General features: G+C 46.5%; 1 protein-coding gene and 1 long non-coding RNA gene across 2 annotated transcripts; one reads left to right on the forward strand and one right to left on the reverse strand.

The window, feature by feature from the left end:
• Positions 1-1,923: 1,923 nt before the first annotated feature.
• Positions 1,924-7,874, reverse strand: LOC144325948 (uncharacterized). Its single transcript, XR_013391117.1, has 2 exons — positions 7,489-7,874; positions 1,924-2,345 (listed from the first exon to the last, which is right to left on the reverse strand). It is a non-coding gene; the product is annotated as an uncharacterized LOC144325948 (long non-coding RNA).
• Positions 7,875-8,270: 396 nt separating this feature from the next.
• On the forward strand, positions 8,271-17,475 carry KCNV2 (potassium voltage-gated channel modifier subfamily V member 2). Its single transcript, XM_028713016.2, has 2 exons — positions 8,271-9,753; positions 16,397-17,475. The coding sequence occupies exons 1-2, from the start codon at positions 8,389-8,391 to the stop codon at positions 16,676-16,678; spliced, it is 1,647 nt and encodes a 548-aa protein (XP_028568849.1). The 5' UTR covers positions 8,271-8,388; the 3' UTR covers positions 16,679-17,475.
• Positions 17,476-23,171: the final 5,696 nt, after the last annotated feature.

Genomic DNA, 23,171 nt, shown 5'->3' on the forward strand with positions numbered 1-23,171 from the left:
TCGGCGAAAAAAGAACCAGTTGAACTTAAGCGTCTCCCCAGCCCAGCCCTCTTTCTTTGGCAGTGCCATGAGCGCAGAGGCATGGCGAATCCGACAGGGAACTTCTCAGAACAATGCTGTGGTCTAGCCTGAAAATCAGATAAGCAGCACAGGGTGTTCAAGTGAAGTCTGAACGATAATGCCAAAAACCTGTCTAAAGTGCAGGCTGACAAACTCCCATGAACACCATGGTCGGAGTTTCGGCTGTTAAAGGGATTTGCAAACAGAGCATAGTTTTCCTGCTGATAATAAATGCTGAGAACAGGTTTTATACAATGCCGGATTTATGTATAAGGTCTAGCTTAGGTCTCTCTTGGGGGGCCCCCAAAAAAATTAAAGGGGGGAAAACTGGATGTATATATCAAAAAGAAAGGATTAAAAAAAACAAATAAAATAAAACCTACATACAGCAGCAGTTTTTTGTGTTGTGTATGGACCTATTAGGTCCATAAATTACCATATAAAGTGGTATCTCAGGTTAAGTACTTAATTCGTTCTGGAGGTCCGTACTTAATCTGAAACTGTTCTTAACCTGAAGCACCACTTTAGCTAATGGGGCCTCCTGCTGCTGCCACGCCGCCGGAGCACGATTTCTGTTCTCATCCTGAAGCAAAGTTCTTAACCTGAGGTAGTATTTCTGGGTTAGCGGAGTCTGTAACCTGAAGCGTATGTAACCTGAAGCGTATGTAACCCGAGGTACCACTGTAGTTGTATTCATCACAAAAACACAGTGACAATTTGTTGTTGACAAAGGACAGCTGGACATATAAAGGGCCTCATTACTTTCAGGAGCTTAGGGCCTCATCAAACCTCAATCCGGCCCTGGTTTTATATGCTGGTTTCCCCTTTCAGCAGGAGCCCCTTGTATCTCCTGGGATGCTGCTCTTCTGAGTCTCTTAGTCTCTTCTGCTTCCCTTACACTTTTCCTCATGAACATCTCTCTGTTGATGGCTGTTCCCCGCTGTTTGACAGTCGCTTGTTCTCTCGAACTCTTTGCCCTTCTTCCTCACTGCTCCGTGGGCTTGGAAGTGCCTCCTAGGAGGCCTGCCCTCTCTCTCACGCCCTTCCAGTCCTTCTCCAAATCCCACCCTTTCCCCAAAAACCTTGGACTCGGCCCCCTTTGTGCCCATTCTGGAAGCAGCCAGTGTTCTGCGCTACAGATGTTGCTGCCCTCTGCCTACCGTCATCCCTGACCATTGGGCTTCCCAGCAGAAGCTGGGAGGTGTGGGGGACTTCCTGGTCCTGAATGGGGCAACTGTGCCCCTGAAGGACCAGGTGCGCAGCCTGGGAGTCATTCTGGACTCACAGCTGTCCATGGAGGCACAGGTCAATTCTGTGTCCAGGGCAGCTGTCTACCAGCTCCATCTGGTACGCAGGCTGAGGCCCTCCCTGCCCACAGACTGTCTGGCCAGAGTGGTGCATGCTCTGGTTATCTACCGCTTAGACTACTGCAATGTGCTCTAAGTGGGGCTACCTTGGAAAGTGACCCAGAAACTGCAACTAATTCAGAATGCGGCAGCTAGAAAGGTGAATGTGAGCGGCCGCTGAGACCACATAACACCGGTCTTGAAAGACCTACATTGGTTCCCAGTACGTTTCCAGGTACAATTCAAAGTGTTGGTGCTGACATTTAAAGCCCTAAACGGCCTCAGTCCAGTATACCTGAAGGAGCGTCTCCACCCCCATCGTTCTGCCCGGACACTGAGGTCCAGCTCCAAGGGCCTTCTGGTGGTTCCCTCACTGCAAGAAGTTAGGTTACAGGGAGCCAGTCAGAAGGCCTTCTCAGTGGTGGCGCCTCCCCTGCAGAATACCCTCCCATCAGATGGCAAGGAGATAAACAACTATCTGACTTTTAGAAGACATCTGAAGGCAGCCTTGTTCAGGGAAGTTTTAAATGTTTGATCTTTTATTGTGTTTTTAATATTCTGTTGGGAGCCTCCCAGAGTGGCTGGGGAAACCCAGCCAGATGGGCGGGGTATAAATAATATATTATTATTATTATTATTATTATTATTATTATTATTATTATTATTATTATTATTACCACCACCACCATCATTGGAGCTAGAGTCCAGCACCACCTTGAGGACACCAACTGGGCACCCAGGCTCTGCTTCTGTGACTCAGCCTAAGGATGCCAGAAGGAAAGAAGCACAAGGTTCCCCTCTGCCTCTGCTTCTTCTGCTGTTTCCCCCATGTCAAATTTTAGAGTTGATGGCTGCACACAGAACGATGACAAGCCGCAAGTGGGACAGAGACCACAGCTCTGCTTTGCCTGTTTTGCATTTCGCACCGTCAGTCTCCCCCTGGTGGCAGGAAAAAGAGAACAAAGCTGTATTTTCTAGAGTACTGCTTGGACAACGACTGCAGAAACAAGAAAGTCTCTCGGTGCACACCCTTAGATTAAATGGAGTCATTCTTCCTCTCACACAAATGCACTTTTTCCCCCAAAAGATATTTATTAAAGTTTAAAAATATTACAAAAAGAAGAAAAAGAAAAGAAGCAAAAAGAAAATACAAAGTACATAAAAATAAAAACAGTTAAAAACAAATCAATCTTTCCATATCTTGTCTTTCGTTTGCTTGTTTCCCTGACCTCCTCACACCTCCCTTTCTTGTATTCCAGTTCAAATAGTTAATTCTGCAAATCCTTTCCCTCTTTGTTTTTATCTTAATCCTTTCTCTTAATATATTATAACTTTAAATTATCACCTGTTAACAATCCATTTTTACATATTCCTTTATAACATTGCTGCTAAAAACCACTTAACTTCATTCTGACATCACAAATGCACATTTTTGGAGCCAAGTGTGAGGAACCTTTGGCCCTCCAAATGTTGCTGAGCTTCAGCTATTCTCAACCCCAGGAAGTCCGGCCAAAGGGCAGGGATTAGGGAACTCGAGGCAGGAGACCTGGAGCCTCCCTATTCTATCCTCAAAATAACCGTGCAAGGTAGGTCAGGCTAAGGGAGGATTTGAACCTTGGTCTCCCCCAAACTTTGGCCAGCACCCAGATCACTACCCCACAGGGTCCCTTGGAACGACAGTGCTATGTCGCTGGTTTCATACTGTTCGCAAACCCTGAAACACCCCAGAATGTTTGGAACTGCTGAAATGAAGAGCTTTATCTTTGCTGGAATCAAAAGGGATCAGTGTGTGATCTAGCGACTCAAAGCACACAAGAAAATTAGAGAATTCTTCCCGGCATTTTCAGCTGCATAGAAGTTAGAACTTTCTCAATTCTGACATTTTAAAGCTTCAGTTTTTATTTATTTGGCTTTTTTTACATCTTCAGATCTACCTGACATTTTCAAATATTCCTCTTTTAAAATGGAGGAATCTGCTCTGTGGGAACGCACTGACATTTGCAGTTCAGTTTATCATCCTCTTGCACTGATATAAGCTAATCATGTTTCTCAGCTGAGTGGCAGTAGGGGGATATCCCATTTGCCCTGAGCCTTAATTCAGAGAAAGCAATGTATATATTTTTCCCCTGGCTTCTTTAGCACCTGCTCACAAGTGTTTGCTGGCTCTGTGTCCTGATTGGTGGGCCTTATATTTGCCGTCACCATGTAGATAACAAGCCTTCATGCAGAGAATGATGGATTGTCTAGCTCCCTGGCGGAGCTCATTTAAAACTCTGCAGGGCAAAGGCAAGTGTGTTGGGCATTGGTCTATTGCCTTAGTAGAAGTTTATGCAACACTTAACAGAGAAGTTGCCACTTTCCAGAGGAACTCCCTGTCTTTAGCTAGTGAGTAACAGGCAGGACGTGGGTGGCGCTGTGGGTTAAACCACAGAGCCTAGGACTTTTCAATCAGAAGCTTGGCGGTTCGATTCCCCGTGACGGGGTGAGCTCCCATTGCTCGGTCCCAGCTCCTGTCAACCTAGCAGTTCGAAAGCACGTCAAAGTGCAAGTAGATAAATAGGTACCACTCTGGCGGGAAGGTAAACAGCATTTCCGTGCGCTGCTCTGGTTCGCCAGAAGCGGCTTAGTCATGCTGGCCACATGACCCGGAAGCTGTACGCCAGCTCCCTCGGCCAATAAAGCGAGATGAGTGCCGCAACCCCAGAGTCGGCCACAACTGGACCTAATGGTCAGGGGTCCCTTTACCTTTTTAACAGGCAGAAATTCAACAGGCAGAACTTTCCCATCCCTGCATTGCCACACTCAAAAGAGCTTTGTTTGTTGTCATTCTCATTGCTGGGCAGCAGCTAAAAGCACAAAAACTTTGCTGGGAAGAGGCAGTCATGAGGGACAAGTGAATCTGTCAGTTTAGGCTTCTCTTTGCTTCCTCACTTTCCCAGCCTTCAATTCAATTCATCACTTTTCCACATCAGTTTGCAATATTATTTTTAAATTCAAATCAAATATCTTTATTGCGGTCCATAGACCCACAAAACAATTTCAAAATAAAATACAGTTAAAACAACCAAACAACAGGCAAAAGAGAGTTATGTCTAGAGTGTGATATGGTTTCTTGTGACCTCCGAAATAAACTTTGCCACGGTCAGTGTAATATCATTTGACCTATCCTCTAGAAGGTATTTACCAATATGGGAGGCTTCAGATTTTCCCGGCAAGTTTGCCAGTAAGGCCATGAAACATCAGTTAAAAACATCAGTCGCAGCAACTAAATCATTCAGCCCGGCAGCGTAGCAAGAAAACAAACAGAATAATTCAGCACCAGATAAAATAGCAAGATAATAAAACTGATAAATAAAGGTGAGGGACACCCCATCTTACTCCCCAAAGCCTGCAGCTGAGCCCAGGATCTTAGGTCATTCCCACTATGCGTTTGAAGCTCACCACTTCCCCCAAAGAATCTTGGGAACTGTAGTTTTCCCCTTGCAGAGCTACAATTTCCAGCTGCCTTAACAAACTATTTTCCAGGAATCTTCAGAGGGAACGAGTGTGCTTTCCATGTATGCTGTGAATGTGCCCTTTGAATCACGGAAGATTCACTCTCTTTGGTGCAAATCTAACAGGCCAGCTTTCAGTGTGACCCAAGAGATCAAATCAACACATTCATTTTATAGGCTTGTGTCCAGCCTAGAGGAAAACAGCCCTTCCCAAAGCAAATGTAAGAAAGCATATTTATCCCAGAAGGGGTTTGTGTGACGTTTGAAAGAGAGGGAAAATAGCAGGGAGAATCATGGCACATGAAACGAGCAATGGAAGAACCTGTCCTCAGCTCAGCTGAGCTTTCATTGCAAGCCTTTTTGGGGGGTTGGGGGAAGAAATCTAAACTGTGTCAAATAATTCCTTCCCTCCTCATCCTCTTGACACTTCTGGTTCTGTCCGCATGGATCTTACGGGTTTTCTTCTTTCCTTTCCCCCACATCTTGCTGATAGATGGGGCTTCCAGAGGTCCGAGGGGCTGATCTTCTGCTGCTTAGCAGTGCTTTAGTTTCTGATGCCCCATAACTATTCACTAGGCCAGTGCGCACCTTCTTGAATTATTTCCATTGCCAAGTCACAGTTGCTTTATTTGAATAACGCTTCCCTATGTATACTACCCACAACAAAGCCAAGGGGGCAGGAAAACATCACCCATAAATCTCCCCACAATGCATTGTTATCTAGAGCATCTCTCTGGGGCAAAGAGCCACATGGAAATTCAATGCCTCCCCGCCCAGCCCCACTGCCAAAGCCAAACAAACACACCCAGGAGCGTTTTAAAATCTGAGCGGGGCAACAAAAAACCATGCAGACTCTTTGCGATGAACAATTCAACAAGAACTGCCCCAAACAGAGAGAAGATAGCCACCAAACAAAAGGGCACTTGCGTGATCAAATATTACAGAGTTCCAGGTTGTTTGTTCATGGCAAGCATTTGGGGAATTGTGCCAGTAAATATTTGACATTCAGTCCAACCCACAAGTCAGATTTAAGCTGCCAGGGAGCCCAGTCTCCGCAAAGCAACTGTGTGAGGGGGGGGGGGAGCAGGAGAAAAGCTTGCCGTCCGCACTAAGTCCTCGTGCACAAATATAGTTTTCCATCAAAAGCAATGGGGTGGGAGAAAATTCCCTTCCAGCTTACTGTATTTTTTGCTCTATAAGACTCACTTTTTCCCTCCTAAAAAGTAAGGGGAAATGTGTGTGCGTCTTATGGAGCGAATGCAGGCTGCACAGCTATCCCAGAAGCCGGAACAGCAAGAGGGATTGCTGCTTTCACTGCGCAGCGATCCCTCTTGCTGTTCTGGCTTCTGAGATTCAGAATATTTTTTTCCTTGTTTTCCTCCTCCAAAAACTAGGTGCGTCTTGTGGTCTGGTGCATCTTACAGAGCGAAAAATACAGTAATCCTATGACACACTCTTCTACTGCAAGCAGGATATCTTGGATAGAATCTGGCATACAAGTTTTGACACAAAATTCCCCCTGAGCCAGAGCTCAGCAAAACAGACTCATGCCACCAATACCAGGACTTTCGCTAACCGAGATCTCCACCGAAATGGATCCCCAGAGGCAGCCCTGCCAGGAATTCTCACCTGAGACTTTGGAGAGGCTCTGCTAGTTAGTGTAGAGCACCCTTTCCCAATCATAAATTCACTTCTCCACATGGCCACATCAGTTTGCAAAAATAATTTTTTTAAAAAATCAAATCCTCGTGAAAATTCTTCATGCAAATTTCTCCTTCTATAACACAACGTTGTCTGCAATTTTGCTTAATGCACATGTTTGCAAAGCAATTTCTTTTTTCAATTTTTTTAAAATTAAATTTATATACCACCCTTCATCAACAGATCTCAGGGCAGTTCACAGAATAGAATACAGGATAAAAATAATGCATTTTTGTATTTACTCTCACTAATATATGGATTTTTATGCACAATCTGCCCCGGTGTATGCATTTTCGTGAGATTCTGCACTGCACTGCAGATTTCAAAAGATGTCTGCTCATGTAACTGCTTCAGAACGTGAAAATCTGGCAAGCTCACCTGTAAATGAAACCCAAATTAAATCCCCATCCCTTAGCTGCCATATACTGAGTCAGGCTATTGGTTGAGCTCCATACTTCCAGCTCTGGCTGGCAGCTGCTCTCCAGGGTTTCAAGCAAGAGACTTTCCCAACCGGATCGGGAGATGCCAGGAATTGACCTTGGGACCCTGTGCCTTCAGAGTGTGTTCTCTGTCCACTGAGTTCTGGCCCTTCCCTTGTGCACGATGCTTGCCTGCCACTTCGGATGCCTCACCTTGAGGTGTTTTCTCCAGGTGGGCAAGTCCATCTTTAAGCTCCGTTAGGTACACACAAGGGGTTGGATGATGATCAGAGCACTCTCTCCTCAGCACACAAACAGACACACACCCTGGAAATTCAGAAGCAAGTTAATCCAAATTCCGAGAAGCGGAATTGTAATCCTTTATAATTAAGCAAGGATGCATATAATGACATGCTTTGCCTAATTTATTCACCCTTTTGCAAGTCAAAGCAGGGAGAAAAGAGCTACCTTTCTGCAGCTCCACCTGATGAATCTGACACTGGAAATTTTGGATCGTCGACCTCTGGCCTCTGAGATTTGACCAGGCATTGTCAAATCGCTGTCAATTTCAAGTCTTGTCTTCATAGCCTTGACGTCTAGAAACCTGATCTAAAAACAAAAGAACGAAATCTGGCATTTTGCAGTTGCCGAGTTCTGCAGTCAATGTCAATTTATGCGCAGCAATGTTTGCTACCCTTGTTTTACATAATATTTGACATTAACGCTTGCATTGACTCTCAGAAACCCCAGCAAATTTAAGTGTTGGTTTTTCTGCCTGTAAAATGGGCTGTAAACATAAGGAACGGCTCTAAGAGCAGTTGATATACAGAAGAAGAAGAAGAAGAGGAGGAGGAGGAGGAGGAGGAGGAGGAGGAGGAGGAAGAAAACATAGGAAATCGGGGATGAGATGAAAGTCTCTTGGATAATTCCGAAAAATATCCATTGTTGCTCCTTCATAGGAAAGTCTCTTCTGAGTATGTGCTGAGGTGACACAAATAGAAGCCCTTTGATTTTATTTTTATTAGCAGTAATGACTCTTCTACGCTTATTATTATTTTTCGACTGATTATCCACAGATTTCTGGATCCATAATCATTCACGTCACAGATAGAGGGAGCGGAGGCTGAAACAGGATAATAGCCTTTAAATCCCCTTCTCTAAGCACTCAGATCTTCCCTGTCAGCAAGATTAAAGCGGTCAACAGCAGTCCCCATGTGCCTGGAACCCACACTGAGTTTTTGCAACAACTGGAGCTGCTGGTCGGTCGGAAAAGAAACGTAAAACGGCTCCGGCGGCAGATGCTCCGGGCAGGAAGGAGAAGGCAACCAGAAGAAGCTTCGCACCCACCACCAAACGCTAAGGGGAAGCATGTGGAACCTTAAGCAAAGAAAGCAGCCTCTGATCTCGGACTATAAAACTGAATCTCGCCCGGGGGCCACCTGGGATGCAACCGTGGGAAGCAACGAAACTGGGGGGACTGGGGGCTTTGGTGCTTCTAACTGGGGAACCCCACTGCAGCTGGCCCAGGAAGTTGAGAGCAGCTACTCCTGCTTGGACGATGAGGAGGAAGAGGGCGAGGAAGAGGAGAAGGGGCTCCCCTCGATGTTTCCCTTCAGCCCAGCCTTCCCAGCTGGAGCCACCACGTCGTCCTCCATCCTCAACATCAACGTGGGCGGGCAAAGCTACCGCCTGACGTACCAGGCGGTGGCCATCTACCCCACCACCCGCCTGGGCCGCTTGGCCACTTCCACCGACCGCTGGCGCCAGCTGGGCCTCTGCGACGACTACGCAGCTCAGGGCGATGAGTACTTCTTTGACCGGGACCCGGCCGTCTTCCAGCTGGTCTACAACTTCTACGCCTCCGGGGTGCTGCGGGTGCGGGACGAGCTGTGTCCCCGCAGCTTCCTGGAGGAGCTGAGCTACTGGGGGGTCCGCCTCAAGTACACGCCCCGCTGCTGCCGCATCTGCTTTGAGGAGAGGCGGGATGAGCTGAACGAGCAGCTCAAGGTGCAGAGGGAGCTGCGGGCCCAAGCGGCCGTGCAGGAGAGCGAGCACCTCTTCCGCCACATGCGCTACGCCGAGCATCGCTGGCGCCTGTGGAACCTCATGGAGAAGCCCTTCTCCTCCACCACGGCCAAAGCCATGGGGGTGGCCTCCAGCTTCTTCGTGCTCATCTCAGTGGTGGCGCTGGCTCTCAACACGGTGGAGGAGATGCAGCACAGGGACAAGGCCACCCAGGAGAGGAGGCCTTTGCTGGAGCACGTGGAGACCTTCTGCATCGCCTTCTTCACCCTGGAGTACGTGCTGCGGCTGGTCTCCACCCCGGACATCCGCTGCTTCGTCAGCAGCGCCCTCAATGCTGTGGACCTCATCGCCATCCTGCCCCTGTACCTCCAGCTCCTCCTGGAGCGCTTCGTGGACGAGGACCAGCCTCGGGGGCAAGGCTCCCAGCACGAAAACGACATAGAGAAAGTGGGGCGGGTGGGGAAGGTGGGGCAGGTCTTGCGCATCATGCGCCTCATGCGCATTTTCCGCATCCTGAAGCTGGCCCGCCATTCGACGGGCCTGCGCGCATTTGGCTTCACGCTGCGCCAGTGCTACCAGGAGGTGGGCTGCCTCCTGCTCTTCATTGCGCTGGGGATCTTTGCCTTCTCCGCCATGGTCTACACTGTGGAACACGATGTCTCCAGCACAAACTTCACCAGCATCCCCCATGCCTGGTGGTGGGCTGCCGTAAGTACCTCCCTGGCAATGTGATGCTCGTTCATTGGCTCCCCCCCCCCCTTCGCTTGCAAGCGTGCCTGTTTTGGAAGCGGCAGGGTCCCCCCCATGCCTGGCTTTCCAAACATCTGTTCAGAGTGTTGACTTTACAGAACATGCATGCATGCACACACATCCATTAGCTTTCCTATAGCAGATCAGGCTAAAATCAGTGCAGCTGAGCTTGAACCAGAGAGCTCTTTGCGGCTGTACCACAGACTTTGTGCTGCTTCTCGCTGAGAAAGGGGAAGAAGGAAACGAGAAGGGAAAGCACATGTCTGCCTGGCCTTAACTTTGCCGTGACCTATCTGTGCCTACTTGACAGCTTGCTGCTGGTATTTTTGTAGCAGATACATAAGGGAGGCTGTGGGGGTGGTTTCACATTCCTTCCAAAGCGAGTTTACAAAAGCAGCTCTGCTCAGCGGTTTAGCGATGCAATCAAAAGGGGGCACATATTAGCTCTTAGTTAAAAAGATGAGGCTGGGAATCTGGGGGAAAGGTGAGCTAGGAATCTGTCCCTACAGAAGTTTTGTTTCGTTTCCAAATGTGCCCGTGGATGAACAATTTCCAGATAGGAAAATAAGAGCAGCTGACCGTCACAAGGCTTTCCAGACAGCTGGTGATCGCAGCTACAACACAGCCCAAAATGATTTTTTAAAAATTGCATTTGCACTGAGCCAGCCGCAGACAAAAATAACAAAACGGGAAGACCCTCTGGCTCAGTTGCTTGTAATGCAATACGGAGCTTATAATTTATAGGTCTCTAGTTGAAATGCATCCTAAGCCACCAGGGATGGGGAAATGGACATTCCTTCTAGCGCAGCTGGAGGAATCAGGAGGTCTTAGTAGCCCAAGGACAGAGGCTCATCCTGCAAATAGTTCAGCAATAAGAGCACAGGAACAAAGCCTTCCATTGACTGGGACATCGAGCTTAGGGTTGACTACACTGGCGGGTAGCTAGCGCCAAGCTGCGTACAGAGCTCTACCCCCTGAGTGTTCAGATTTTCCATATTGCTTTGGTGTCCAAAGTCTTTGCTGAGTCACCAGCACTAATCAAATGTGAAGGCAACAAGGCGATCACTTCACTAAAACCAAAAACCCTGTTCCTTGTGCCGGTGTCCACATTCTTCCCATGGGAACTTCCCTGCATATGGCAAAATGCTGGCACATGTGAAAGATGGTGCATGGGATTCGTACATTTTTCAGCAGCACAAACATCTCCTGCGATCAAACTCATCTTGTGTGACGTGACCTTGATTGATCCCTTTGGATAGGTAAATAAACCCAAGTTTGGAGCAGGTTCAGGGGGTGTTAACTTTGGACAGCAGATTATGTGAACAGACTTGTGAGCAGAAACTAGAAGTGCTACAGAAACTAGAGAAGCTATAGAATATAAATTGCATCCTGCCAATTTATGAAAGCATGTTAGAGCTTAGCTGGAAAGCTCTTCTGATAACCCTTCCCCTTTAAGGCTAATATATATGGTGTGTGGGGATAGATAGATGATAGATAGATGATAGATAGATGATGATAGATGATAGATAGATAGATAGATAGATAGATAGATAGATAGATAGATAGATGATAGATAGATAGATGATAGATAGATAGATAGATAGATAGATAGATAGATGATAGATAGATAGATAATAGATAGATAGATAGATAGATGATAGATAGATAGATAGATAGATAGATAGATAGATAGATAGATAGATAGATGATAGATAGATGATAGATAGATATAGATAGATAGATAGATAGATAGATAGATAGATAGATAGATGATGATAGATAGATAGATAGATAGATAGATAGATAGATAGATAGATGATAGATAGATAGATAGATAGATGATAGATAGATAGATAGATAGAGCTAGATAGATATAGATAGATGATAGATATAGATAGATATAGATAGATAGATAGATGATAGATAGATAGATAGATAGATGATAGATAGATGATAGATAGATAGAGATAGATAGATGATAGATAGATAGAGATAGATAGATGATAGATAGATAGATGATAGATAGATAGATAGATAGATAGATAGATAGATAGATAGATAGATAGATGATAGATAGATGATAGATAGATGATAGATGATAGATGATAGATAGATAGATAGATAGATAGATGATAGATAGATGATAGATAGATGATAAATAGATGAGAGAGAGATGAAAGAAGAAGAAGAAGAAGAAGAAGAAGAGGAGGAGGAGGAGGAGGAGGAGTTGTTGTTTGGATTTGATATCCCGCTTTATCGGCTAACATTCTCCTTTCCCTTCCTCCCCCACAACAAACACTCTGTGAGGTGAGTGAGGCTGAGAGACTTCAAAGAAGTGTGACTGGCCCAAGGTCACCCAGCAGCTGCATGTGGAGGAGCGGAGACGCGAACCCGGTTCCCCAGATTACGAGTCTACCGCTCTTAACCACTACACCACACTAGATAGATAGATATAGATAGATGATAGATAGATATAGATGATAGATAGATGATAGATGATGATAGATAGATGAGAGAGAGAGAGAGAGAGAGAGAGAGAGAGAGAGAGAGAGAGAGAGATTATGAAAATGGTCATCCATTAGCTGCTAAATATTTCCATTTTAGGCAATTGTGATTAATCTAGAAAGAAGTATATTGTTTCCACAAATGAACCCTCAAGTCCTGCAACATCTGGAGGGCCACTGTTCTAAAGGGAGTGGCCTGCTTGGAGGTCAAAGGTTTCCCACCCCTGGCTTAGCAGGTATTGTTCTGGGGAGAAAAATGACAATCACACGGTAACTTGCAACCACATTGAAAGCACTCTTGCACCACTTTAACTGTCAAGGCTTCCCCCAAAGAATCAGGGGAGCTGAGAGTTGGTAGGAGATGCCCTCTTAGAACTGTGATTCCAGCACCTATAACTGTTCCCAGGGTTCTTTGGGGGGAGGCAGCGCTCTGAAAGTGGTAGAAAAGTGTTCCAAATGAATGTTGTGGGTGTGACCAATGAACACCAGCAATGGGAACAACTCCAGCATGAGGCTGCAGGCAGAGCTTTTCTTCTAGGAAAAAAAGTGCCGGTGTTGCATGACCTTGAGAAGCCCCAGAAAAAAAGCACTGGTTGCAGGAATGTCTATCTAAACCCATCTTCTCATCCTGCTGGTTGGTCTGGGCTGGTGGCTGGTGGCATAACGAACCCTCCCAAATCCCAAATCCCACTCTCCTGCATCTTCCCCATGCTCCAACAGTGGAGCAGATGCCCCTACCCCATGGTTGAATCCTGCACCGCTGCAGACACCTGTAGACAACAGCAGCACCTAGTTCTGAGTGCGTATTTTTCACTTGGCCCAGTCAAGGTGAGAAGGACCAAAGCAGGTGCCAAAAGCCGGGAGACAAGCTGGGAAAAGAGGGCAGTGCCCAAGTGGGGGGAAGTGGCTGGGGAGGGAGGCACCAACCTGCAGAAAATATTGGGGTCCAACCCCCAAAAATATTTTATTGGGGGCAAAGGGATCAGGACCCCCCAGAGTTGACGCCTATCCTTCCTCCGATCCTCATCCCACCAAGGCATAAAGAAACACACGTGAAAAATTCCCCACCAGGACTCCTGGCTCTCTCTTCTGGCTGTTTATTTTCGGAGATCTCCCTCCTGCATTAACATTCAATTCCAGTGAGTTAATTTCCATCAGGCCACAAAACTAATCCCTTTTAGACCATCAAATGCGCCAGGTGCATCTGACAAATAAGCTCGCTTGCTGCAGACTCAGGGAGGGAGCAGGACATTTCACTCATCTGAAACATCAGGCTCCTTTTTTCTTTGGGGGAAAAGAGGAAAATGCCCTCCCCACTGCATGGCTGCCTTTCCAGTGAATATTGCACTGGATGCTGCCAGACGGAAGCCAAGGCACGAAAAAGGGAAGGAGAGCCCAATGCACATTCTGTCTGGAGCCATTTCTTTCACTGTTATCTCTACATCCCTATAATACCTTGGCATGGGCTATAATAACGATTGCAGGATAAGGTCAGCAGAAAGACAAATGCAAAGTGAGACGCCATTCTTCGGACAAAGAATTTCCCAGCACTCGGCTCTTCCACCACCACCCACCAATCTCTGTTTTTCCCCATATCTTGCAGCTTTAAGGGTCCCTGAAAACAGGGGGGGAATTCAGCTCCTTGTTTTGTTCTGGCCTCCTCCTCCACCAACCCCTTGTCCACCCTGCAAACATTCCTTCTCCAAGTTGCAGGAGTATCAACAGGAGAATCCGCCTTCCTAGCAAGCGTTCCTGAAGATAGGTAGAGCAGAGGGGAGAAGGCCAAAGTGTACTTAGGGAGACAGCACAACCAAGAACCTTGACAGCCTGGATATGGTGACTGGGAGTGGCCACCAGGACCACATAACGCTGGTCCTGAGAGATCTGCATCGGCTCCCATTACATTTCCGAGCACAATTCAAAGTGTTGGTGCTGACCTTTAAAGCCTTAAACAGCCTCAGTTCTGTATACCTGAAGGAGAGTCTCCACCCCCATCGTTCTGCCCGGACACGAGATCGGGCGCCGAGGGCCTTCTGGTGGTTCCCTCACTGCGAGAAGTGAAGTTACAGGGAACCAGACAGAGGGCCTTCTCGGTAGTGGCGCCCTACGTTTGGAACGCCCTCCCTTCAGATGTGAAGGAAATAAGCAGCTATCCTATCTTTAAAAGACATCTGAAGGCAGCCCTCTTTAGGGAAGTTTTAAATATTTAATGCTGTATTGTTTTTAACACTTGACTGGGAGCCGCCCAGAGTGGCTGGGGAACCTCAGCCAGATGGGCGGGGTATAAATAAATTATTATTATTATTATTATTATTATTATTATTATTATTATTATTATTATTATTATATTACGGGAAGGAGGCGCTGCTGCCCTGTCATTTTTCACAAATGGGAGAAACAAAAGGTGACCGGCTTGTTGTTTATTACATTCCTATGTGAATTGCCCTGTGGCCTTTTTGGCAAAAGGTGGCAAATAAATGTCTTAAAACAAATGACTCATAAAATAAACGAAGCTCCACCATAATTCTGAAACAGGCAAATGGAGCAACATTGACTTCAATGCCAGCATGGAATTGGTTGCAGTTTTCAACCAGTATAGACCAAGGTAAAGGTAAAGGGACCCCTGACCATTAGGTCCAGTCGTGACCGACTCTGGGGTTGCGGCGCTCATCTCGCTTTATTGGCCAAGGGAGCCAGCGTACAGCTTCTGGGTCATGTGGCCAGCATGACTAAGCCACTTCTGGTGAACCAGAGCAGCGCATGTAAACACCGTTTACCTTCCCGCCAGAGTGGTACCTATTTATCTACTAGAACTTTGACGTGCTTTCGAACTGCTAGGTTGGCAGGAGCTGGGACTGAACAACGGGAGCTCACCCCGCCGCAGGGATTCGAACTGCCGACCTTCTGATCGGCAAGTCCTAGGCTCTGCGGTTTAATCCACAGTGCCACCCGCGTCCCGGGTGACCAAGGTACGGTGGCCCAAACCTAAACAAGAGATCTTGAAAAAGACACTCAGGAAAGACATTCCTAGGACCACGGATGGGTAGAGAGTGGAAATAAATGGTCTGAGGGACCTGCTCCTGTCACCCCCAGCCCATTTCACCACTGCCTGCTGCCACTGCCTGCTTCCCAGAAAACCAAGGTGTCAAATCAGCAGCTGACAAGGAGGAATGGGGGGGGGGGGGATTGGATTCAGTTCATATTTAAAGGTGAACTCACCAAATGAAAACACAGCTATCCTTCGACATTTGCATCAATCTGAATTTTGCAATGCAGTTCTCCAGCCAAGTAATTTGTGAAAATGGCATACAAAATGTGTTATATTAGTGGAAAAGGCTTAGCAAAAAACAAATGTATATTAGGCAAGTTTGTATATGAAATGGTATCACACGAGAAAATTGCAGGGAAATGCTGGTGAATTTTCATGAGGATTTTTTTGTATGTTTGGAAAATTCACAAACTGATGTATAACTATAGAGCAGTGTTTCCCAACCTTGGGCCTCCAGCTGTTTTTGGACTACAACTCCCATCATCCCCAGCTAGCAAGACCAGTGGTCAGGGATGATGGGAATTGTAGTTCAAAAACAGCTGGAGGCCCAAGGTTGGGAAACACTGCTATAGAGAACTGAATTTAGGATTGGGGAAATGAGAAACCGACATTGACGTGCTTGGCCATGTTTACTGAGGACACTGCTGCGGCTCAGAAGTTGCTCAAACACACCATCATTCATAGAAAGAGATCATTGTCACATAAAGGAGGGAAAGGCAGCTAAATGGTGTGCAGTTTATGCATGCATGAGTTCACTGTGTTGTGAAGAAGTGGCAGTTTGAGAATCGCCCCCATGGGCACCTTCCTCTGTGCACTGTGATGGGGAGGACAAACGCCATCTCTGGTCTTCAGGGATGGGAAGAGCAGAGTCAGATTCTCGTATCTATTGCAGAGGAATCTCTCTTTCCTGCCCAACACTGCAATGGGGAGGAAAAAATACTGCCTCTGTCCTTCAGAGACCAGTCTCTAAATGACCCCTCTGTCCTCAGCATAGAAAGGTGGCTTGGATGTTCTGAGTAACTGCCTTGTTTTGTGTTTGCTTTTCAAGGTAAGCATTTCTACTGTTGGATATGGAGACATGTGTCCGGAAACCCACCTCGGACGGCTCTTTGCTTTCCTCTGCATCGCTTTCGGGATCATTCTGAACGGAATGCCCATCTCCGTCCTGTACAACAAATTCTCAGACTATTACATCAAGCTGAAAGCGTACGAATACACAGCCATACGCAAAGACAGGGGCAAAGTGGATTTTGCACGGCGAGCCATGAAGAAAATGTCTGAGTGCTGTGGAAACAGGCCAAACAGATTACCAAGACACAGATACAATTAATACCTTGGATGGAAAAGAGGGATTGGGAGATGAAAGGCCAACAGATTCCCTCAGGTTTGTCCACAGGTTAACTGGGAGGAAAAGACTGACTGGGGTATAGTGCAAAACTTTTTCTTTTTTTAAAACGATACAAATGAAGATAATCCTTCTTAATATTTCGTCTGATAAATGTTATAGCTGGTGTCCAAGCAGCCTCTGGAATCAATTGTATTGTGATCCAGTGAGTGATTCCAAATAAGGATCCGCTTGAGGAAATGAGAAGGAATGCAGTCTTGTTTCTTAATCTACAAATGCTGCACCACCACAACCGAATCGAAGGCAACTAACTTAGGCTAAACTTACTAGGAAGCAAGAGCCAGTTGATCCTATGAGGCCTACATCTGAGTAAATGTGCAAAGGATTATGCTGCTTTTTCTGGGTATTTACATATTTGCCAGCATGATGGATGTTGCCTCAAAATCAGAATTTAGTAGACTTTCAAGTAGGAATATATTTGTGTCCTGTACCAGAATTTTATTATTGTCTTGATGGTGCGTCAAACGCCTTTTGTCCTGTAAATGGATCTGCAGGTACCAAAAACAAGTCATTGTAAGAAACTTGAGTATTCATGCAGTGGGGAGAGAAGGAAGGGAGTGCGGGTAGCCTCCATTGAGTTGCCACTGCTTCACCCTTGTTCGTTCGTGGGGAGGTGGAGTCTGTCCATTTCAGCTTCTACTTTTTCCCATCTTAAGTTGCGTTCTCCCCATTTCCACATCGGTTTGCCATTAAAGCAAACAAAAAAAGAGCCCTGATGAAAATTCATCAGCGTTTTCGTTTTTCTTCTATTATACACATTTCTGCAAAGCAATTTCTCCTAATTGATTGCATGCTGTATGTTGTGTTATTTTCACTTGGCGTGTGAATTTTGTGCACACTACTTGGCTGGAGAACTGCATTGCAAGATTTGGAAAATTGTGAATTTTGAAGGATGGCTGTGGTTTGGTTTGCATTTGGTTCCATAAAGTGAAAATTCCGCAGATTTGTCTTTAACTGAAAACTGAATCAAATCCCCTCTCCCTGCCTGCCTGTGCTCCCATCCCAACTCTCTTAGACACCTCCAGCTGAGAGCAGCTTGTCTGTTGCAGCTTGGTGGCTTAAATCAGGATGATGAGAGCATTTCTGCAGACGTTAAACAAATATTGAAGGGGCCAAAGACCCCTCGCCCCCTAGAGTTGGGATGTCTGTCTCCATCTTGTTATTTATCTCAAAAAGCACAGGGGTGGGACTTGGTTTGTTGCACAAGACCTCCCAGTCAACAAGAACTGCACAACCTGAATTTGCCAGAGTTTGGTTGAATCCCACACAAAATTAGCCACAGTCTGGAGGCCCCCAGGGAGGGATCTTGTAGGCTAAGTCCTTCTGAGGAGCTGAGACATCAGGTTACAACTTGGGATTCTTGAATGAAGATTGAAATATGGTTCCTACCCCTCATTTCTTCTTCTTTTTTTAAAAAAGATGTCTGGCTTGTAACCCAGCTCTGTGAACTCTGTGGTGAATATTACAACGGTCACATTGTAATTATTTTTATTTTTGAATACTCTCCAAGTGTCCATTTTCCACCCAGCTGCATCTCTGTCATTAACAGGAATTACGCTCATTGGTATCCAGTATCTTATGATGGTAGGGCAGTTCAGACATGACAAAGATGGGCATTGTGCTTCTACACTCCCTGCTCTTCTCCTTCCCACTGTAATGCTAGACTTTCGGGGTTCACAGGACATCCAAACAGAGACACTGTGGTTTAACTGTGAAACCAAGCCAGGATTCTTGCTAGATCAGTGGCCTAGCATGGGTTGCCAGTGCCCGGGGCAAAGCAAGTATCCTCAGTACCACCTGCCAGTGGGCTAGAACAAAGGGGCAATAGCTTGGCAACTGACTTGAGTGGCAACTGCGTCACCCCATGAGTGTTGAGTATGATGGAGAGCGGGATGAGAGATTGGTCTTAATGCCCCTTACTCACGGGTATGTTGCTTGTAGCCAGATGTTTCAGAAAGAAAGGTCAGCGCTCATCAGTAACAGCCGCGCGGCTTCGCTTCCGCAGAAAGAGCGATGAACTCACAGCACCGCTCCCCCTTCTACGTTCCGGAGCCCCTTACGGGGTTCCTTCTTCGTTTCTGGGGGGGCTTTAGGTGCCCGCCGAGTCCCACGGCCACGGGCTCGCTCTGCCCGTGGTTTTTCTTGATGGGTCGTCGCTATGCCGCAGCGTACGACCCTTTTCTGCGGAGCCCCTCTTCAGAGACTGAAGAGGACCGCCATTACCATTTCGCGCCGCCTCCGGAAGTCAAGAATTTTGCATCCAGGGCAATCGCCCGTGTGGCCTCACTGATGCCCCCCTACTGTATTAGATATCTTGAGTTGCAAACAGAGGTTAAACCACAATTTCCTGATTTGGCTATAACAGAAACTGTGGTTTAACAAAACACAATGCTCCTTCTCTGTCTAAGAAATCCAGCCAATATTTATATAGTAAGAATTGAATGTTACCATCTCCCTGTCAAGATAATAGATGGTTTTTGAAAGTAAAGAGCCTGAAAATCACAACCCAAGAAAGATGTAGCAAGTAGTCATTCCTTTGCATCGTTGTGGGATCACTAAAAACTGGGGTTTGTTTGCAACACACTCCTGTCCTCTAAAGTGCAACGGTGAAGGCACTGTATAAGCTGTAGGAACAGACGATAAGCGAGAGTGCAAAGAACGGGTGCAGAAAACTGATGGGAAGACAATTTGCCAGAAAGCAGGAGGGTGATTATAAACAGCCAGTGTCTATTAATAAGCGCAGAAGCAGAACGGATAGGCAAGCAGCACAGGCAAGCCGTACGCATTTCACATTATTGAATTCACTTGGAGCTGCTGCATCTATGTCATCACATTCTAGAAATTAGGATGAAGCACCGTCCGGAAGCCGATCAAAGACAAGATGCATCAAATGCAGAAACAAATGCTGTTTGGCAGACAGCGGGAGGCGACACTCGTCTATCAAGGGGAAGCAATGAATTAAACCAGCATCACCTCTTGCTTTACCCCAAATATGGCCATCTGCTGTTTTTCATGTCAAAACAGCACACGGAGGGATGTGTCTGACAGAAAGAGCTGGAGGACATCTTTGTGACAGACTGGGATCTTCAGAATGAGGGAGGACGGGTCTGGAAGCCGCAGTGACAAATATATATCTATGCAAGTGCTGATTTGATTTTGTTCACAGGCTAAGTTGCGCATTCATTTGCACCTGCAGGCGCTGTAGAATCTGCACATCTGTTGTTAACTCCCCTTCCAGAATCTGCACGGAAAGGCTATAGAACTACTGTTATCCCCTTGAGTTTCATGGCTGTTTGGCATTACTGTTTATTATGCCCCACCCCATAATTATGTATATAGCCTTCTTGCCACTGACGAGAGTGGGCTCCAGTCCACAGAAGATTATGCCGCAATAAAGCTTTTCATTTTTAAGGTGCCACAAGACTCTTCTGTTCTCAGATGACGAAAGCAAAACTCTCTCTCGTAAAGCCCCTCTCGAGCAGCTTAAATGGAGGGAGAGCTGGTGTCTGTTTCAGCAGCTAGCTAGGTTCACATCTGGCACTCACATATTTTCGACAGACGAGAACAAAATGTCTGTGACTTTTCCTGAATATATTTCGGGTAATAATAATAATAATAATAATAATAATAATAATAATAATAATAATTTATTTATACCCCGCCCATCTGGCTGAGTTTCCCCAGCCACTCTGGGCGGCTTCCAACAAAACACTAAAATACAATAACCTATTAAACATTAAAAGCTTCCCTAAACAGGGCTGCCTTTAGATGTCTTCTAAAAGTTTGGTAGTTATTTTTCTTTTTGACATCTGCTGGGAGGGCGTTCCACAGGGCAGGTGCCACTACTGAGAAGGCCCTCTGCCTGGTTCCCTGTAACTTGGCTTCTCACAGCGAGGGCACTGGACCTCAGTGTCCAGGCAGAATGATGAGAGATTTGTCATTCTGCCCGGACATATAAGCTACGGGACAAGGATAACTGTGACTTTAAAGATGAATGGGAACCCTTTACAAAGTATTTGAAGTCGCAACAAAGTGCATGAGATTCGTCCCTAACCCCCCGTGTGAGCAGAAGCCCTGAGAAAGGGTTTGCACAATGGGGGTGTCCACCAAGTGACTCTGGCAGGAGAGGGGAGCAGGGCAACCCCCAGAACAGCAAAGGGAGGTGGAGATGGGGGCCTCATTCCATCTGGCAAACCGGGATGCTTGTGCAAATGTAACAAGTGGAAGAGACGTTTGATTCCATCCGTAGACAAAAGCATGAAATGAACAGTCTCCTGTACAGTGGTGCCCCGCAAGACGAATGCCTCGCAAGACGGAAAACCCGCTAGACGAAAGGGTTTTCCGTTTTGGAGGTGCTTCGCAAAACGAATTTCCTATGGGCTTGCTTCGCAAGACGAAAATGTCTTGCGAGTTCCTGCAGGGTTTCCCCCCCCCTTTTTCCCAAGCCGCTAAGCCGCTTATCAGCTGATCCGCTAAGCCGCTAAACAGCTGATCCGCTAAGCCGCTTAACAGCTGATCGCTAAGCCGCTTATCAGCTGATCCACTAAGCCGTTTAACAGCTGATCCGCTAAGCCGCTAATCAGCTGATCCGCTAAGCCCGCTAAGCCGCTAATAGCGCTAATCCGCTAATGGGTTTGCTTCACAAGACGAAAAAACCGAAAGACGAAGAGACTCACGGAACGGATTCTTTTCGTCTTGCGAGGCACCACTGTAGTTGTTAAAGTTTTGGTCTAGGACTAGAAAGAGCAGGGTTTAAATTGTTGCTGAGCCATGAAGTTCACCGGGTGATCGTGGACTAGCTAGAGACTATCCCACACTATCTTACTGAACATCCTAAACACATTTTACAGCAGAAATTATTCTGAGTAAATATGCATAGAATTACATATTGAGAAGTTGACGGTTCAGGCAGATTTTGGCATGTCCATCACTGCTTGCAAACATACAACCAAATTGTGGTATGTTGTGTTGTGGTTCAACCCTGCTTTGGAAAACTGTTCTGGGGCACAAAGCCAATTCGTTATGCCCCCCGCCATGGAAAATATGATTGTCATGAAATTTGGCAACTCTTCAGTCATGCATGGAACAAACAAGGGTAATCTGTCAGATAGTGGGAAAGTACCAGTATGGTTTTTCCCCAGCACAGCACACCTGCACGTGTCCAATTTGAGAATCCACAAATGCACCTACGAAGATGGAATTGATATGCACTCGCAGATATTCTCATGGGGGAGGAGTGATCACATGTGCGGTGGCCCCAGCCTTCCTCTAAGGAGCTCAAAGGTAATTGCATGAGAATAGCTGAATACATTCTCAAGAAAATGTCATGAACTTCCTGGCTGGGCAGGAGTTGAACCTGGATTTCTCCACAACTTTAATTGCTGCGTTAGGCTAGTCAGTGTGTACATAGTGATTTCACAAAGTGTTCCGTTTCCCAGATCAAGGCTGGAGGATTGTTTGCTTGAAGAGCTTGGGAAATGCACCAGTCTGCAAAACAAGGAAATCCATGCCTCCTATCAGAGTTTTGGGGAAAACCTTGATGGACCTGTCCACATTAAAAGTAAAATGGCCTGTTGAAAACAACACATTCCTATTTACTATTTTGCACAAATACAGTTAACATTGTGGTTGGTGCACTCCATTCAGGCAAGGAAGGCCAGCAAAAAAAGACATTAGTAGATAGGGTTTTGGGATGCGGGTGGCACTGTGGGTTAAACCACAGAGCCTAGGGCTTGCCAATCGGACGGTCGGCGGTTTGAATCCCTGCGACGGGGTGAGCTCCCGTTGCTCGGTCCCTGCTCCTGCCAACCTAGCAGTTCGAAAGCATGTCTCTGGCGGGAAGGTAAATGGCATTTCTGTGCGCTGCTCTGGTTCGCCAGAAGCTGCTTAGTCCTGCTGGCCACATGACCCAGAAGCTGTACGCCGGCTCCCTCAGCCAATAAAGTGAGATGAGCGCAGCAACCCCAGAGTCGGCCACGATTGGACTTAATGGTCAGGGGTCCCTTTACCTTTATCTTAGATAGGGTTTTCTTTTTAAAAATCAGCTATCCAGAGACGCATTGGACAGGATGGAAGAGCACTGGGGTAAAAGCAGCAACTGAAGTACAGAAATGTTGGGCTACAAGTCCCATCATCCTTGGCTCTACCACTGGCAACTGGAACCCAATAACATCTGGAGGAGAACATGCTCCCCACCCCTGGCTGTTACAAACTGGAACTTACTGTAAAGTTGGAACAATGGGAAACGGAAAGACCAAAATGGACAAATCTGTCCACTCAGCAACTGGAATTCAGAGACATATTGCCTCTGACTGCCACAGATGTAAGGAATAGATGTGTAGGAACACAAAATGCAGTTTTGAAAAAGAGCTGGTGTGTGGGTTGGGTTGGGTTGGGCAAAGGGATCTTCCACAGCAGA

This window comes from Podarcis muralis, chromosome 17 (genome assembly GCF_964188315.1).
Source record: "Podarcis muralis chromosome 17, rPodMur119.hap1.1, whole genome shotgun sequence".
In the NCBI taxonomy this organism is placed as follows: Eukaryota; Metazoa; Chordata; class Lepidosauria; order Squamata; family Lacertidae; genus Podarcis; species Podarcis muralis.